Source organism: Crotalus tigris, unplaced genomic scaffold (genome assembly GCF_016545835.1).
Source record: "Crotalus tigris isolate CLP2741 ecotype Arizona unplaced genomic scaffold, ASM1654583v1 scf7180000018097.2503214, whole genome shotgun sequence".
Taxonomy (NCBI): domain Eukaryota; kingdom Metazoa; phylum Chordata; class Lepidosauria; order Squamata; family Viperidae; genus Crotalus; species Crotalus tigris.
In genome coordinates this window covers 378,996-397,747 of record NW_024096820.1, presented here as the reverse complement: position 1 = coordinate 397,747, position 18,752 = coordinate 378,996, and the positions used below count along the sequence as shown (strand labels likewise).

The 18,752-nt window shown below is 42.6% G+C and overlaps 1 protein-coding gene across 6 annotated transcripts in view; it reads left to right on the top strand.

The window, feature by feature from the left end:
* FGFR3 (fibroblast growth factor receptor 3) overlaps nt 1-18,752 on the top strand; it is a 67,161-nt gene that overhangs the window by 10,720 nt on the left and 37,689 nt on the right. For all 6 annotated transcript variants that reach the window (XM_039347624.1, XM_039347623.1, XM_039347622.1 and 3 more), the window contains exon 2: nt 13,556-13,819. In XM_039347624.1, the coding sequence (XP_039203558.1) occupies nt 13,556-13,819 (264 nt within the window). The remainder of the gene's footprint in view (nt 1-13,555; nt 13,820-18,752) is intronic.

Sequence of the window (18,752 nt, the reverse complement as noted above, 5' to 3'; positions counted from 1 at the left end):
TGATGTGTTTGCAAAGAAGAAGCGATTCCTTCAAGCAAGGCATGGTGAGGACTCTCTGCTCTGCCAACTTGGCCCCAGGGTAATGAAGAAGGAGAAGGAACTTCCCCAGAAAAGGTGTAGGTTAGGGGCCTATTCAGGAGAACCTCAATGAACAATAATCAGCATAAGACTTAAAAAAAGCAAAAGGGAGGAGAGAGAACAAAACATAATTTAGGTACGACAACTCCCCATGCCCGTCACTCTGCTTAACAGCTAATTCCTACGACACTGTCAAAATACTAGTAAAGCTGTATTACTATGATGTTCCTCATCTTTCCTACTACCTATCCTTATCTGCTTATGACTATAACTTTGCTGCTTGTATCTTACAATTTATATTGTGGGGTTTTTTTTGTACCCTAGTATGATTTATGTTGTTTACTTAGCTAGTACTCTATGACAGATGTGTCAAACACAAGGCCCGGGGGCTGGATGCGGCCCGTGAAGTTGTTTCATGTAGCCCATGAAACCTTCCTGGAAACAGTGAGGGAACAGCCCCCTCTGCCTTGGCCCTGGCCCAGGCCGGCCGGGAGCCAATGTACAATTTTGTGGTGGCCATCTATACTGAAACGCATTCAGTCTTAGCTCCATAAGCCCCCCCCCTTGCATGGCCTGAGAGGGACAATGAGGCTCCTCCAGTGGACCATGCCTTGGCGCTTGCCCTGGTCCCACCCCCTTCTGCCAGAGACCTCAGATCTGTCCCACTCCTGCCCAGGCCCCCATAGGCACCCTTGAGGCGAACGATGTAGAGCTGGCCACACCCACCCAGCAGGCCACACCCACTCCATCCACGCCCACCCAGTAGGCTGCATCCAACCTGGCCACACCCACCCGGCCCCCTGAGGGCAACCACAGTGCTGTTGCGGCCCTCAATGAAATTGAGTTTGACACCCCTGCTCTATGACTATCACTAAGTGTTGCATCTTATGATTTATGAAGAAGTGTTGTGTTTCACAATTTATGATGAATGTATTTTCATGTTGTATATGATCATGATTATCACTATTACTTGTATGTACACTGCGAGACCAGAGACAACTTCCTTGTGTGTCCAACCACACTTGCACTGGAGACAACTTCCTTGTGTGTCCAACCACACTTGGCCAATAAAGAATTCTACTCTACTCTACTCTACTCTACTCTACTCTACTCTACTCTACTCTACTCTACTCTACTCTACTCTACTCTACTCTACTCTACTCTACTCTACTCTACTCCACTCCACTCCACTCCACTCCACTCCACTCCATTCTTTATTCCATATTCTATTCTATTCTACTCTACTCTACTCTACTCTACTCTACTCTACTCTACTCTACTCTACTCTACTCTACTCTACTCTACTCTACTCTATTCTAGCCAGAGGAACCTCATTCTATTCCCTCCTGCTGTTCAGTGGCTTCTTCCACACGTCTCCTGTTTAGAGGCTGCGTCTTTGTGGCAGTTGTCCTAGATTAGGGGTCTTCCAACTTGGCCCTTTTCTGACTTGTGGACGGCTGAGGAATTCTGGGAGTTGAAGTCCACAAGTCATAAAAGGGCCAAGTTGGAAGACCCCTGCCCTAGAGGCTACGCTTGTAAAAAGGTATATTTGGTTGTTTTAGGAATATGGAGATTTAGGTGTTGATAATCCATTCTCAAAACTTAAAAAGCACCAAAAAGGTTAAGGGGACTTTATGTTCTTGTGAAACATGATACAGAGTCTGGAAGTAAGAAAGTGGGCTTAGAAAAACATGTTTTGGGGAAATACTCAGTCCTTTCACAGGACTGAAAGTAGGAAAGTAGAAAGTCGTATAGTTTCAGTGTGCCACAGTCCACTCAGATTGATCGTCGTATACAGGTCCTCCACTTATGACTGGCTGTCTATGGAGATTCCCATAACTGGCTGCTTAGAGGCCATTCAAAGTTACGACGGACTTCCCCAAGACTTCTTATGACTCAGATTCGGCGTTTTAATGACCAGAATGACTTATGACTAATTTTGGGCTCACAGTCATAAGCTGAGGACCATCTGCACAAGAACCTTGGCCCCCAGTCAGTTTTCATCTTGGCCTCGGTAGGCTGAATACGACACCTGTTTAAATGGTACAATCTCAGATCTTATTTTGTGTCAAAGCTAAGCAGAACAATTGGATACAGGTTTATTATAATCCAGGTATAACGAGAGAGGAAGAATCCATACATTTGAAGTTAGATGCAAGGCCAGGCTGCTGGGTTTTATGAACCTCATACCACGTCGTACGAATGCAACTTTCTGATTTCCAAAGGGGATACATTTGAAAGATACAGACCTGTCCAGTTTTTCCCCATGTCACTTGACCGAACACCCCCCCACCACTGAAGGCCAAGCAGTAAAGATCCGAAGTCCTTGGACAGGATCTAAATAGGACCACAGCAGTTCTTTTTTTTTTTTGAAAAGGTTATATTGATTTTCCAATTTCACATTTAAATATTTGAAAAGCAACGTGGTGGCTGAGTTGGCCAATAACTCAATAACATACAAATATCTTTAGTACAGATCTCAAAACTATTACATTGAATATTTCCCCTCTTTTCCCTTTGGTATTTACTGTCTCATATTTGAATTAATACAATTCTTATTATATCGATTAAATAAAAATAACTTTCTTACGTTTATCAACGTAAGCAGTTCTGTTTGCTGTTCTGTTCTCCCAGAGCAGGAGTAGGCAACCTTGGCTCTTTTATGACTCGTGGACTTCAACTCCCAGAATTCCTGAGCCAGCATGGCTCAGCTTGGAAACCTCTCCCTTTCCCCTCAGCATGGCTGGCTCAGGAATTCTGGGAGTTGAAGTCCGCAAGTCGTGAAGGGGCCATAGTTCCCCCATGCTGGCTGAGGAATTCTGGGAGTTGAAGTCCATGAGTCATAAAAGAGCCAAGGTTGCGTACCCCTGTCCCAGAGGAAGAGTTGGAGACTCAGAACTTAAGAAAACTGGGCTGCTTCAACGTGCAGGTGGTGGGGCATCTAGCCTCCTTCTGAGCCTCTCTCTGCAGTGTTGTTTGAATTGTGCTTTATTGCTGCCTTCGTGCGGAGCTGTGGCCCGAGGGGAGCCTTCATGGAGCCACTCTGATCTTCCACCAAAGTTGCTTTTGGTCCCCAGGACAGCAAAAACAAACAGGAATCTCATAGAAGGGAAGAGCCAAACCTTAGGGAAACTGAGTCTCTCATGGGAAAGATTGAACCTTCCTTGTTTTCCTCCCTAACTTTGGAGGAAAAGGCCATGAACCAAGCGGGAAGGCGGTTCTCTTTTCTGCATGTTTAACAAAGGCAGTCCTCAATTTTTCGGTCGCTTGCTTAGCCATTGTTCAGAGTTACGCCAAACCTGCCTGGGAAGTACTTAACGATTCACATCTGAGGTTCTGACGGAGGGGCCCATCCCCACCATCCCCCTCGCGGGCCCATGACGCCCTTCGGTCACTCGGCAGATGAGGCACATTTGCTGCCCTTTGCAGCATCACCCACATTTTAAAATGGGGTTGCCCCCCAAAAATCCTGGCAATTTCTGGGGTTTTGGAGGGGAGGGGGGATAAGACTGGCTCCTGGGGCAAAACTCACTTAACAACTGTCTAACAACAGAAATTTTGGGCTCAATTGTGGTTGTAAGTCAAGGACACCTGTAACCTGGTCGTTACAGTGGCTTCCTCCGTTGACTTCGCTTGTCAGAAAAGGTCACAAAAGGGGATGATGTGACCCCCCCCCAGGACGCTGCGACCGTCGTAAACATGAGTCAGTTTGCCAAGGGTCTGAATTTCGATCACGTGACCGTGGGGGAGGCCACAACGGTTGTAAGTGTGAAACGGTCATAAGTCCCTTTTTTTAGTGTCGTCGTACCTTTGAACGGTCACTAAATAAACTGTCGTGGACTCCCTGTAAAACTCACTCCGGGGCTAGCCTCGGGAAAGCTTATGGGTGTGTGTTTGTATGTGTGGAGAGTGTCATTGCCAGCCTGGACAGTTTGCTTTTTATCAGCTCCTGCACAAGGAAAAACTATGCAAAACCTGTCAGGCACATAATCAACCTTTAATTTCAAACACACTTTTTGTGTCATTTCCCCCCTACACACACCCCTCCGATGACAGTCCAGGGTGTGCAGTTACAGGACTTTTAAAAATTCAGCCGTCTAATGCAACAGTGCAAAAGCAATGAAGAACTCATTAGAGGGGGAAAAATCTCAATAGAGCCAATCTGGAGGTGCATACACGCACACGCGCACACAATCTTCTTGGCTAATCACAAGGAACAAACCTGCAGCTAGGATCTGCTTGCAACTGCAGCCCTGGGGAGGGGCGGGGAAGGGGAGGGACACCAGAGGAGGCCACCAGGTGGCACCAACTGATCTCTGAAAGGCTAATAAAAACACAGCAAAGGCCTAAAAAAAATGGAGCAATAGACGTTTTCCACAAGTTCTCTTGGATTCTCGTGTAGATTGCTTGTTTTTTTAAAAAGACATTTACTTGTTTTTGTCAGCAGTTTTTCTGGAGGGGTGTTCACAAGGAGATGTGAAGTCACGTGATGAGGCTGAGTGTTTGAAAAAGCTGTTGACACCTCTAGGAAGACGGGTGCCCACCAAACGTTAGTTGCTGTCCCCTCCTCCTTCGGCCTTCCATCTTTCCCATCCTTGAGGTCTTCCCCAAGAAGTCCTCTCTTTCTATCTGGTGGCCAAAGTGTTTGAGCTTCAGCTCCAGCCTCTTTCCTTCCAAAGGACAATCAGGGTTGGTTTCCGTCAGGGTTGACTGATTGGACTTCCTTGCAGTCCAAGAGACACTTCGGAGTCCGTCTCCAGCACACAATTCGAAAGCATCCATTCTTTGGTGCTTGGCCTTCCTCGTGGTCCAGCTCTCTCAGCCATACATGGTTATTGTTCAGTTGCTGGGCCATGTCTGATTCTACACAACCCCATGGACCACAGCATGACAGGCCCCTTTGACCTATGCTGTCTCCTGGGGTTTGCCCAATTTCACGTTCATTGTGTTGATGACACCATCTAACCATCTCCTCTTCTGCCATCCCCTTCTCCTTTGGCCTTCTTCTTTCCCAACATTGAGGTCTTCTCCACTGAGTCCTCTCTCCTCATTTGGTGGCCAAATTTGAGCTTCAGCTTCAGTCTCCGTCCTTCCAAAGGACGGCCAGGGTTGGTTTCCTTCAGGATTGACCCATTGGACTTCCTTGCAGTCCAGGGGACTCTCTAGAGTAGGGGTAGGAAACCTTGGCTCTTTTATGACTCGTGGACCCCAACTCCCAGAATTCCTGAACCCTACCCCTGCTCTAGAGTCTTCTCCAGCACCACAATTTGAAAGCACAAATTCTTCCGTGCTTGGTTTTCCTCATGGTCGAGTTCTCATAGCCATACGGGACTCCTGGGAAAACCATAACTTTGGCTATACGGACCTTTGTCGAAAAAATAAGAGAACAGCAGAAATGAGTAAAAGAGCTCTGAGAAAGATTTTCTCCAGTTTGGACTGAAACAAATATTCTTAAAAGTTGGAGAGAAGTGCTTGTCATTTCAATCGCAGAAAATTAACCAGATGGTCTCTTGCTTTGATGTTGGAGCTGCATGTGGATGGGGTGTGTTGCCTGGCTTGGCTTGCAGAGAATGAGGAGAAGAATTCTACGTTCATCCCTCACAGAAGTTTTTTTAAAAAAGAAAAAAAATCAAATGCCTCCTTGTCCCACACAGTATTCTGGCTTGTTTATGTAGTGTAGGTGGTCTTGATTTAACATCAAGGATAACATGGTGGTCAGCTTCTCTGAAATACCTGCTTACAAAAGAGATCCTAGAAGGTGATTGTAGAATATTATTTGAGGTTCTTGAGGAGGTAGTGATGTGGTAGCAGGTCTGGCCTGACCTTTCCATTAAAATACGGGAAACATGGGTGATACCCTGTGGTGCTCTTTCTAAAACCAACCGGGTTTCTACGAAGAACGCCATGCCGCGTGTTGGCTGTCTTTTGAATCCCAAGTACCAGGGGAAAGATGAAACCCCCTAAAAATAGAAGGTTCGTCTCTTTTTCAAAGCTTTACACCTCAGTGGCTTCTAGTCCTGCCGTGTGGGGAGCACAGCTTGACATTCGAAAGTCAGGTTTGATGCAATGGTCCTTTGGGACCAACTTTGGGAAAGTTAGTTAGTCTTCAAGAAAATCCATAAATATTCAGAGCAGCTCAGATAACTTTTGCGCTAACTTCTAATTGGCTTCAAAGCATATTTCCCTGTTTTAATGTTCTTGGGTAGTGGAAAATAGACTGTTGGGTTCATTTTCCCCACTAGATCAGGGGTGGGGAACCTTGGCTCTTTTATGACTGGTGGACTTCAACTCCCAGAATTCCCGAGCCAGCCACACTGAGGGGGAAGGGAGAGGTTTCCAAGCTGAGCCATACTGGCTCAGGAATTCTGGGAGTTGAAGTCCACAAGTCATGAGGGGGCCATAGTTCCTCTATGCTGGCTCAGGAATTCTGGGAGCTGAAGTCCACGAGTCATAAAAGAGCCAAGGTGGCCTACCCCTGAACTAGATGCTCATCAACTGCTAGATTTCTGCATTTGGGTTGTGAGAATGGGGTTTGACTTAACAGCAGCTTGGTTTCCTATGCTTGAGGAAGAAGTACTCAAGAAAGAGTGCAGAGAAGAGCAACAAAGATGATTAGGGGACTGGAGGATAAAGCATATAGGGAAAGGCTGCTGGAATTGGGGATGTCTCATTGAATGAAGAGAAGGACGAGGGGGGACATGATAGCAGTGTTCCAATATCTCGGAGGCTGCCACAGAGAAGAGGGAGTCAAGCTCTTCTCCAAAGCGCCTGAAGGCAGGACAAGAAGCAACAGATGGAAACTCATCAAGGAGAGAAGAAACCTGGAACTAAGGAGAAACTTCCTGACAGTTAGAACAATCAACCAGTGGAACAACCTGCCTCCAGAAGCAGTGAATGCTCCAGCACTGGAGGTTTTTAAGAAGAGACTGGACTGCCATTTGTCCGAAATGGTATAGGGTTTCCTGCCTGAGCAGGGGGTTGGACTAGATGACCTCCAAGGTCCCTTCCAACTTTATTATTATTATTAAGTATGGTAGTCCTCAACTTACAACAGTTTGTTAGTGACTGTTCAAAGTTACAACGTCATTGAAAAAAGTGAGTTATGATTGTTTTTCATTGCATTCATTCCTTCATTCGTTCCATTGCAGCTTCCCCCTGGCCATGTGATCAAAACTGAGATGCTTGGCAACTGACATGTACTCACAACGGTTGCAGTATCCCAGGGAGGGTCACATGACCCCCCCTTTTGCGACCTTCTGACAAGCAAAGTCAATGGGGGAAGCGGGGTCCACTTAACAACCGCATTGCTTTTAATTGACAGCTTTTAATTCACCTAAAAGCAGTGGCAAGAAAGGTTGTGAAATGAGGCAAAATCCCTTTAACAAATGTTTCACTTATCAACAGAGGTTTTGGGCCGGGTCGTGGTCTTGCGTTGAGGGTCCCCTGCACAGAGATTGAATTCCCAGGGGTGCAGCCCAGGGGTTCTCCAAACATGGCAGCTTTAAAACTTTAAGCGTGGCTGAGGAATTCTGGGAGTTGAAGTCCACAAAGTTGCCCCGTTTGGAGACCCCTGTGCAGCAGCACAAAACTAGTGTTCCGAATGCTGTTGGCGCGGTCCAGGCTGCAGCTACATGGCAGGAAATATAATTCTCAGCGGTTTCCATCCTTGGAGGCGAGAAGGTGCACTTGGTCCTTGAAGTCTGAAAACACCGTTTTAATGAGCTCGGAAACAGAAGGCCCCGTTGTATCCTTGTGAAAGGAATGTGTTGTCTCCTGCATCTCTACCTAGCACACAAAAGAGAAGGCTGGTGGTACGCAGTGTACTTTCGGCAGAAATTTCCCAAAACAGGCAGCCGTGAATGGGAAGGAGGAGGAAGGTTGTTTGAGGTGGGAATCGGGGGCCTCTTCTCAAAGGTTGAGTTGACTTTCAGAACATCAAACAGAACAGTTCAGCCGATGGATTTATTTGTGTCCCTCCCGTGTCTCGAAAAACAAAGTGTTTTTTTTTTTTAAAAAGTTAATATTTCCATCAAATAGTGACCACTGTGTTGCACCTAGCAAATTAGTAAATCTTGCAAAGAGCAATCAGGCTAAAAGGAAAAGAATGACTTGTGTGGGGAGATGCGTGAAATTTTATGGAGGATGAAACTGAATATTTAGAGAAATTTGTTCTCCTGGTACAAAATAACTTCACTGGAGCAGTTCCCATAGTTCCCGAGCAGGGGGTTGGACTAGAAGACCCCCAGTGTCCCTTCCAACTCTGTTCTTCTGTTATTTCTATGGGGAATGAAAAGCTTTTAACTTTGTGAGCGAGGCTGTTTGTTATGAGCAACTCTTTTTTTTTTCATTTTGTGTCCATGACAAAGACTGTGATTAACAGAGAGAAGTGGATGAAGGATACCGCAACAACAAAGATCGGAATAATTAAAATAGTATTTCACTGAGGATATTGAGAAAGGACATGTTTGTTTGTGGAAATCCATCAAATATATTTGTGTGAAGTGATTGTGGATGACTTTTGGGCTTCTTTACATTTTCCGTGCATGTTCCTACTTGAGTATCCAGGAAACCCCATGCATGGTAGTAGACAGGCACCAGGAAGATTCTGTAAGTGTTTGTGTAAGTGTTTCTGTAAGTGTGAAGTCCAGCCTGTGGAATAGCTGCTTTTCTCCAATCTGGAGGAGAAGAAAAAGGAGGAGGAGGAGGAGGAGGAGGAGGAATAATAATAATAATAATCATCATCATCATCATTTTTGGTGCTCCCTTGGTTTTTTTGCAGACATTTCACGTAATATCAGTGGTAGTTAGTGCTAGTACTAGATGGGTTTTTTAAATGGTTATTTCCTTGGAAACATAAATTGCAAGTACCTCAGATTCTTATCTTAAACCAGAAATACTTTTTTATTGACAATTGTCTTCGATCAAAGAGTTAAATCAACCAGGAATAGCGAAACTGAATGTAGCATTTTTAATTCAGTGCTGAAAGTACATCTAACGGTAGAATCACCCTTTTGTGCAACTAGGGGTGCATTGAGGCAGCACACAGGAGCAGAGCAAGTTGTTATGTGGACCTTGGCACTTAGTTTTGCAACCGCTTGAGTGGAAAGCCAAAATTACATGGAAAAAAGGAATTTTGGAAGGGTGAGAGAGCAACAGGCATACTAATCGGCCTCTATTTCTCCATGGCTGGGTTTTAATAACTTACTAGGCTAAAGCCCATTTCTTGAGTTTGTGGCTCAGTGTCTTATTCAACCAGCTTATAATTCTTTGTGTTGTGCAAAGCAGCTGAATTACTTCATTAACTTTACTTCGGTTAACCACAAATGTGGGTGTTGGGTGAACAAAGCCATTGAAATTGAAATGGCGTTGCTGGTAAACAGGCCGAATCAAGCCCTCTCCAAGACTGTGGTTACTCAGATTTTAGATAGCTTCTTTCTTTCTTTCTTTCTTTCTTTCTTTCTTTCTTTCTTTCTTTCTTTCTTTCTTTCTTTCTTTCTTTTTCTCTTTCTTTCTTTCTTTCTTTTCTCTCTCTCTCTCTCTTTCTTTCTTTCTTTCTTTCTTTCTTTCTTTCTTTCTTTCTTTCTTTCTTTCCCCTTTCTCTCTCTCTCTCCTCAAACGTTGGAATGTATGCATTTTAACTCACCTTGAAATGGGTTATCTCCCTCCTTTATCATGTCTTTTGATAGCACCAAGCCTTGGACTCTATAGTTGTTTGCCTAGAGATTATCATTGGGAGTTCAAGGCAAAAAGTAAACAAGACATTTCTAAAAAGACAGGAAATTGGGAAATTGGGGTGGAGCAGAAGAGTAATACAAAAGATCAGAAGAGATGGTGGTCTAAGAAATAATTGAAGGTGTTGCTTACCGTTGAGGTAAAATCCGTAAAAATGTATACTTGCAAACAAACACACACACACATATATATACCAGCTAGGATTAGAGGATAATTATAGAGTCCAGAATAACAAATACAAAGGACTCTACTTTAAAGCTTTTCATGAGATGGCTCTCCACCAAGGAGGTGTGTAGAATTCACATTAAAAATGGGGAAAATGCCACAGATCCAATGTTGGTATATTCACTTTATTTGTGAACTGTAACTTGAAGAAGCCTCACCTTTTTTGGGGTCTTGCCTGGTGCTATCAATTACTTTTTCAAAGTTCAGCTGATGGGTACAGCATGCAAAGCAGACTTTAGATGCAAAGTAGATGATCTTCATACCTGTGAATGCCTCAAAGAGTTCTTGTCACGAGACTCACAGAAAAGCAGAATGCAAGACTTAGAAGATGAGCCTTGAGTAGAACTGGTAGTCAACTCTCTTAGAGAAGTCCTGAGTAGTCCACTTCTGAAGAAAGGAACTCACCAAAAAATCAGTTCTCAACATCCTCTTCCTGGATCAAGATGTGGTCACTAAGAGTACTCACTCCTGAACGAACCGGATTCTCCAGACTTATTCTCTGGGATTTTTGAGACATTTCTCTTGAGAAAAACAGATATATAAATTTGATAAATAAATAAATAAATAAATACATACATTTCTCTATATCTATGGAGAATAATTCAGGTCATGCTTGCCCCAAAGGTGCTTTTTTCCAAAAGGCAATTGGCCTTCCTTGTCTTTTTCTTCGAAAACATATCACTTCTCATCCAAAAAGAACCAAACAAGCTTCTTGGATGAGAAGTGAAAAGTTTTCAAAGAAAAAAAAACCCAATAAAGTCCAGTTTGGGACTTTCCTGGTGGCACTCAAGGCTACCAACCGTTACAGTCTTTTGAATTGGAAGTGCCAGTTCTGCACTATTGTGATTCTCCTCCAGCCTGGATGACAGATTCTAGAAAGGAATAAAAAGAGAGCATTGTGGTGGTGGTCAAGATTCAGGGGCCCAGCCCACTCTGAGCTTTTCAGCATATATATAGGGTGAATGGGGTGCAATTCTTCACCATCAACCAGCTTTGTCTGTCTTGAGGGGCACTGATGATCTTATGGACTGATTGATGTTTATCTCCTTCAGAAGGAGATTTGCATAGAAATCACAGGACATATTATCATAAAGAAGTTACGATGTGTTCAAAGGAACCTCTTAGAATTAGACCTTGGCCTAGAAACCTGTTCATATTTTAAATCTTACCACTGTTTTCCCTTTGCTTCTATCTCATTTTTATTACGTCCTGCTGTTCATTTTAGATTCATTATTTCTTGTGCCTGGGCAAGTATAAAAACACTGTTATGTACTCAAGTGACAATGAGTTTACACGTTTTTGGAAAGAATGGGAATGATGGAAAGCTGGAAAAAAAAAAAAAAACCCAAGGCCAGGACTTTAAGGGCTTTTATGCTTCTTAAAAGTTCTCTTTTACTTGCTGTGGAAAAAAAAATACTGCAGGCTTTCTGGGCCTTGCAGCCAATGCTGGTTTTCAGTTGTTGTGCACTGGAGAGTAAATTTCACACTGAAACTAGGACAGTTGTAGTTGGAATGACAATTAATGTGCGCTGAGCATAATCCCGGTTGGAAACTGGTTTTTGAATGGAATTAAACCCCTGGCTCTTTTTCTCTCCCGACCCCCTTTTCCTGGTTTGGCCCTAGATGTTGGCTCTGGACCGGGGTGGCTTCCGTTTTAATTAGCTTGCCAAGCCAAAGTTTGGCCATTGTGTCCTTTTGTTGAATGATCCAAAGGTTGTCCTTTTTTCCTAACGAAGCTTTTTCGGGGGGCTCCAGCATCCTGGGTTTTCATCTTGAGATGTTGGATGCCAGCTGTCTGTTTTAAGGGAAGATTTAATCTGAGGGGTGACAAAAGGGAGAACATTTATCTGCAGACTTGCTAACTGAAGGGGGGAAGAGTTGAGAGGAAGAAAGACCCTTTGCAAAGTGGCCCAGAGGAAGCAGCATGTTAATCACGTTTTGAGGACTGAAAAATTAAGGAGGGATGGTGGGCGCTAAATCTTGTCTCCAGCCATTGTGCCAGGCTCCCAGCGCTTGCTTTGGAAATGAACTTTTAAGAACAATAGCGCCTGTCTCTACTGACACCCTGGCCAGCCACACAAAAGTGTCCCCTTGGCTCTCCGTGGAACTGTCAACGTCTCTCTTCTGAGAGACACAACATGAGAGGGAAAACTTCCAACGGATGTTTTAAAGTTAAAATTTGTTATGGCCCGTTGCTTTCTATTTTAGTGGCACCTGCAAACATTTGGATTCTTCCACGCATTTGGTCCAGGTGCCTTAGATGTGAGGAAAAATGGCAGCAGACTTTCAGTCTTGCCCCAGACTTTTCCATGAGTATCTGCAATTGGTCCAGATACCTGGACACTTGGAAGGTAGGTAGGTCTCCCAACACATCCCTTCCCTTGTGACCGGCCATTCATTGCTTGGAAGAGGGACGTTTGAGGAGAACTTCAGAGAAGTTTCCATGTGGTATAAGACTTCTCAGAGACTAGGACTCTTGACAAAGCACCCATGAAATTATAAGCGTTCATCTCTGACGCTTGGCCAACCTATTAATAATATGAGGCTGTGCAGAGAACATACAAAATGCTTCAGGAGCCAAAACCGAAACTCCGGAAAGAGAATTGTGATTGTGTTGCTCTAGCTGAAGTCGGATCCAATCCCATTTGTTGTCTCATGTGTTACTATGGAACACATACTAGGAAAATATGCAGCTTTCTTAATTTTTCAGAGAAATATGGTAGGCTTGCAGGCAACCTGTAATCTCCTGGGAGAACAATTTATTATCGTCAACGCAGAGATTTTCAAATATGTTGAGTACTATTCTTCCACTGTTTCACTATCGCTGAAACAGGGGCAAGGATATAATAATAATAACAACAACAACAACTGCAGCTTCCTGCAATAACTCCAGCAATGTTACAAAAAACTGCACTACTCGGAACATCTTATATAGGATGCTGGTAGCAACCAGTGTCAACCATCAGCGCCAGCCAATTTGAATGTTCAGTTGACCGAGGTTCATGTCTAATGAATAAAAGATGATGATGATGAGGATGATGATAATAATAAAGTTGGAAGGGACCTTGGAACTCAGGCAGGAAATCCTATACCATTTCAAACAAATGCCTGTCCAGTCTCTTCTTCAAAACCTCCAGTGTTGGAGCATTCACTGCTTCTGGAGGCAGGTTGTTCCACTGGTTAATTGTTCTAACTGTGAGGAAGTTTATTCTTAGTTCTAGGTTGCTTCTCTCCTTGATGAGTTTCTCCATCTGTTGCTTCTTGTCCTGCCTTCTGGCGCTTGGGAGAATAGCTTGACTCCTTCTTCTTTGGGGCAGCCCCTGAGATATTGGAACCCTGCTATCATGTCTTGAAAAAACTTATTGTAAAAAGCAGGATCTTGTGTCCAGAGGTAGAATTTCAGGAAGCGATGAATGAAAAACAAACATGGTAGTACACAATCAGTGCTACTGTAGTCTGATTTAATGTATCCCAAAGGCTCAAGAACCTGATTATCTTTCTCAAAATATCTTTCTGGCAGATGATTTAAGAAGTGAAACGAGTTTCCTCAAAGAATTGGTGGTTGGAAGTGGCGATACAGTTGAACTTCAGTGCAATACTCTGGACTTGCCTGTCTCTCTCCTCTGGTATAAAGATGGCGTTGGGATTTCACCTACCAACCGGACTCATATTGGGCAAAAACTCTTGAGGATTATAAATGTGTCCTACAATGATTCAGGCCTGTACAGCTGTAAGAAGAGACATTCGATGGAAATGCTCAAGAACTTTACGGTCCGAGTTACAGGTGAGTCAGTACCAGTAAAGGAGAATATTTGTAACTCAAGGTTGAAATGAGGGGTTCCCGGTGCTCCATGAGCTGGGTGGTTGCCTTGCAGACATTTCATGACCCATCTAGGAAACATCATCAGTGTTAGAAGAGAGGTGGTGGAGGATTGTGGGGTCTTTGGTGCTCTCTGAGTTTGGTTGTTTTCTTGCAGACGTTTCATTACCTAAATTAGGTAACATCAATGATAGAAGGGAGTGTGATTTGTAGAGGAGGAGGAGGAGGAAGAGGAAGATGTAGAGGACTGTGGGGTCCTTGATGCTCTCTGAGCTTGGTTGTTTTCTTGCAGACGTTTCATGACCCAAACTAAGCAACATCATCACTAGCTAACATCATCAGTCCTGATGATGTTACCTAGTTTGGGTCATCAAATACCTGCAAGAAAACCACCCTGAAGTGAGTCAGTCAAGTCATTCTGATGTCTCCTCGCTTTTGTCATTGGACAGCCACAAATGTTTGAATCCCACCTGAGGTCAAAGTTTGCCTCCAGTGAGGGCTGTCTGGTGACTCTCAGAACGGTTCTTGATATCCGGAGCCAGGGGAGGAACATTGAATTGGGTCTTTGATGGTCTGTCAGTTGCACTTTGGGATTCACTCCGGTTCCAACTTGCTATTGAAATAACCTGTCTTTGACTGCCAGGGTGGTCTATATGAAAGGCCATTCAGTCCAGCTAGCTAATTAACATTTCCCATGTCCCGTGCTGGGCTGCCTCCAGCCTGGCCAGATTCAGGATTTTGCCGTCTAGATTTAGTAGAGGCGAGATATGCTAACATCTGAATACAGGATCCGTTATGGCTGTGCCAGCTGGGAATACGGAGCCTGTGACGCCTGTTCCATTGTGATGTCCTTTTTCTGTGGCTTCACACACAGATTTAATAGCCTCCTTAATGCTAAATTATCTTGGCACGTTTGGGCAGGAGAAAGGTTTCTTCTGATTGGCGGATTTGTCTGCAGAAACGCACAATCGGTATTTTTGCTTCACAGGGCGAAGTGTCTTTACAGGCTTCCGAGTCGTTAAATATTTACACTTGTTCAATCCCGGAATCGGAGTCCAGATTAACCCGTTTTCTTACCTCTTTGTGAGTTTTAATCCTTTTATTGTTTTACTTTGTGCTTCTTTCTGGTAAGTCCGTGTTTCTTTGGAGAGCTAGGAAATAAGGGTTATTTCCATTCCTTACGTTGGAGCTTGCACAAGTCTCTTGACCCGACTTCAAGACTCGTTTTCAAGAGTTTTACTCCAGCGAGGTGAGACGACTTGGGTCAAACTCTGCTTTGATCGAAAGGATTCGTACACAGGTTTCTTGCACGCTCTCAGCTAAAGTTGGTTCGTGCTTTGGCAGACAGTAGAGTGTACAATTTTTTGTTTTTGATTGAATGCGTTTTAGTAAGTAAAGGACCAAGACAAAGAAATGGGTAGGATTGGAACTGAATTACATTGATTTCATTTTTGTTGGCATTTATTGGTTAGATTTTTTTAACCCATAAATCCTCCAAGAATTCAAAATAGTAGCCCTGTCTCCTCCTAATTTCTGTCTGTGAGATAGGTTGAGAAATGACAGCCTCTTAAGGTCATCTAGTGCAGGGGTCTGCAACCTTGACAATTTTAAGACTTGTGGACTTCAGCTCCCAGAATTCCTCAGCCAGCTATGCTGGCTGAGGAATTCTGGGAGCTGAAGTCTACAAGTCTTAAAGTTGTCAAGGTTGCAGACCCCTGATCTAGTGGGCTCCAAGGCTGGGGGAGTAAATTGAGGTCTCCAGCCTGTTAATCCAACATACGATCCCTATGCCACGTTGATTAATGTAACTCTCCTTTGCATGTGACATTTCTCCCCTTCACCACATTAAAAAGCAGACTTCCCCTTCAGCACATTAAAAAGAGCGACTTTTGGAAAAGATGCCAGGAGCACACCCTGCACCTTTCATGTTATGCACCCTTGAGTTCTAAAAAAAGTTAAACTTAGGCTTATTGTTCATGCAGGTTGAGGAATGCACTTTGTAACATGGAGGAGGGCAAAAGGGATTCAGCGTAGTGGTCTGGACGTGTTATTAGAATCCTATTTTTATTCCTATTTTATTGCAGCCCAGCGCGGAATCATAAAAATGTCCCACCTGAGTACATACAAATGAACATTTGCTGAGATACCCTATATTTGTACACGCGCAGCAATGATTGCATTAACCTAATTTTAAAATTGTGGAGTCGATGCTATTTTAAGCATCCTTGTTGTTGTTTTTTTTATTATTATAAATTTTTACAATTTTACAGTAAAAACCCCTTTCCCAATCCCTCCCAACCCACCCCAAAACCCTTCCTCATTCTTCCCAGAGCTGAATACAGGGTTAACTAAAACTTAAAAGAAAAAACTTTTAAACTCAAATAAACCTCAAACAAATATAATTGCATTCAATAAACAAATTATTAAATACTTTAACTCCATTATATATAAAAAACAGAAAGAGAAAAAGAAGAAAATAAAAAAATAAAAACTATTCTACACTTCTAAATAATGTCTTAAATGTTAAATATAAATTATTCAAAAGCTAAATAATATTTTCTTATATCATACTTATATTGTATAAAATTTATCCATCTTTTCCACACCAAGAGATACTTCTCTTGCGATTGATCTTTCAAAAAAAGCCGAAATTTTTGCCATTTCAAATAAGTAAGAAACTTTAAGAAACCATTCCTGCAAAGTAGGCAAAAATTCCTTCTTCCAATATTGTCCTATTAACAACCTTGCCGCTGTAGTTAAGTTTAACATTAAAAAAAAAAAGCATCCTTGTTGTGTGTTTATCAGGAGAGGGCATTTTAATACATTGTTCTGGAGGTCATGTAAATAATTACATCAGATTTATTAATTTTATTAATCAGTTTTATTGATGAAATAGGGCATTTTATTGGTTTTCTATTGAAAAAGAGTACTGGTTTAGAAACCACAGATAATTTGTTTGTAACCCGATCTAAATAATTTGAATAGCAAAAGTTTTCTAAATCAATTTAAAATAGTGTTGTGGAATAAACGGGAAAAAAATTCACACTGTAAATTCATCCAGAGGCTAAATTCAGTGTCGCCAGATTTTTCTTTTCCCAAGAACTCAGAAGAAATCTGGATCCTTGGACTACTTTTTCATTCATTTGCACTAAAATGGAATAAAGTCAAACTTACCAGCCGAGAAAGAGTCCTAAGAATCTGCATACTAAGTGAAAACAAAGAGTAAAAAAAACAATATTTTTTAATATATATATATATATATATATAACTAAGAAAATCTTTCCTATTATTTAGTGACACCAGTCTGAATATAGAATAGGATAGGAAAGGATAGGATAGGGAATGGAATAGAAGAATAGGATAGGATAGGATAGGATACGATAGGATAGGATACGATAGGATAGAAAATAGAATGGAACAGAACAGAATAGAATAGAATAGTTTATTTGCTGAGTGTGGTTAAACACACAAGAATTATATATACAAATTATAAAATAACAAGACAGTATATGAACTTTAAAGGCAACAACAATAACTAATAACAACAACAACAAAAAGTCTGGATAGTGGATGTGGCAGTGCCTGGAGACAGCAGAATAGACGAGAAAGAACTGGAGAAGATAACAAAATACAAAGACCTACAAATAGAAATAGAAAGACTGTGGCAAGAGCAAGCAAGGGTAGTACCAATAGTCATAGGCGCCTTGGGTGCAATTCCAAAACAACTGGAGCACCACTTGAACACCATCATCGGCATTGACAAATTCACCATCAGTCAATTGCAAAAGGCGGCCTTACTAGGAACCGCTTCCATCCTGCGACGAGATCTGTAATACCATCAAACATCCACATCTGCCTATCCCAGATCCTGGGTAAGGACTCGATAGGTAGAAAAAATGCCAAATCCAGTCTGAACATCTGGCTGACTGTGCAATGATGATGATGATGATCATCATCATCATCATAATAATAATAACAACAATAACTTTATTGTCACTTTGAATGTACACCAATCGGCATACATCAAAATGAAATTTCGTTGCATATAGCTCTCAAAGGGTCACCACCTCTGATATACACTCCTTGTTCGTGGCCAGCTCAAGTTTCAGATAGTCTGAAAGCCTTGTAACTAAGCCTTGTAGTAAAAAAACCCCAAAAACCCTTTATGCATTCTTTTGTAGGTTTAAGATTATTTCCTGTCACATTCTCTTGTCTTCTTATCCTTTACAAAGTGGTGTAGAATCATGTCTGCTTGTAAAAGAGACTCTCTTGAATGTAAGATTTATGAATTGAAGTAGGCCAAAGTTAAGCCAACTTTGCACATCCCCTGCTCTTTATCTGCCTTAAACCGCACTCTGCAAGCAACTTGAAGGCTATTGAAAGAAGCAGTCTTCTGTTTATGAATGAAGACATGAGGCATAAAGAATGAACAGGCATATACACTCCAGTTCCTTATTTAGACAGACGATTGGACCCCACTTTCAATTTTCAGGCCAGGGGGAATTGGAACTGGAGCAACCAGTAGCTTAATATGTTTGGTAAACGATGCGAGACAAATCAGGAGCCAAAACCCATTGTTGCTGCCGAATGAAAAAGATTTATACAATCTGAAGAGAAACCAAAGTCAGGGTGGAAGCAGAAATATGTGTCTCTATTTATTTGTAACCCACCATTTTTTCAGAGCCCAAAGTCTCTTAAGCTGGCTGCCGTTTTTCAAAGTGTCGGCTGCTTAAATTAAACAAGGAGACGCAGCGTCAAGACGGACATCTAGCAGGTAACTCGTAGCCCTCAACAGCCTAAGGTCAAGACTACAGCCTCGACCTTGACTCGTTCCAAAGCCCAACTTGGTTGCTGCATGCAGGCAAACAACCATTGTGGACACATCTAGGATCTTCAT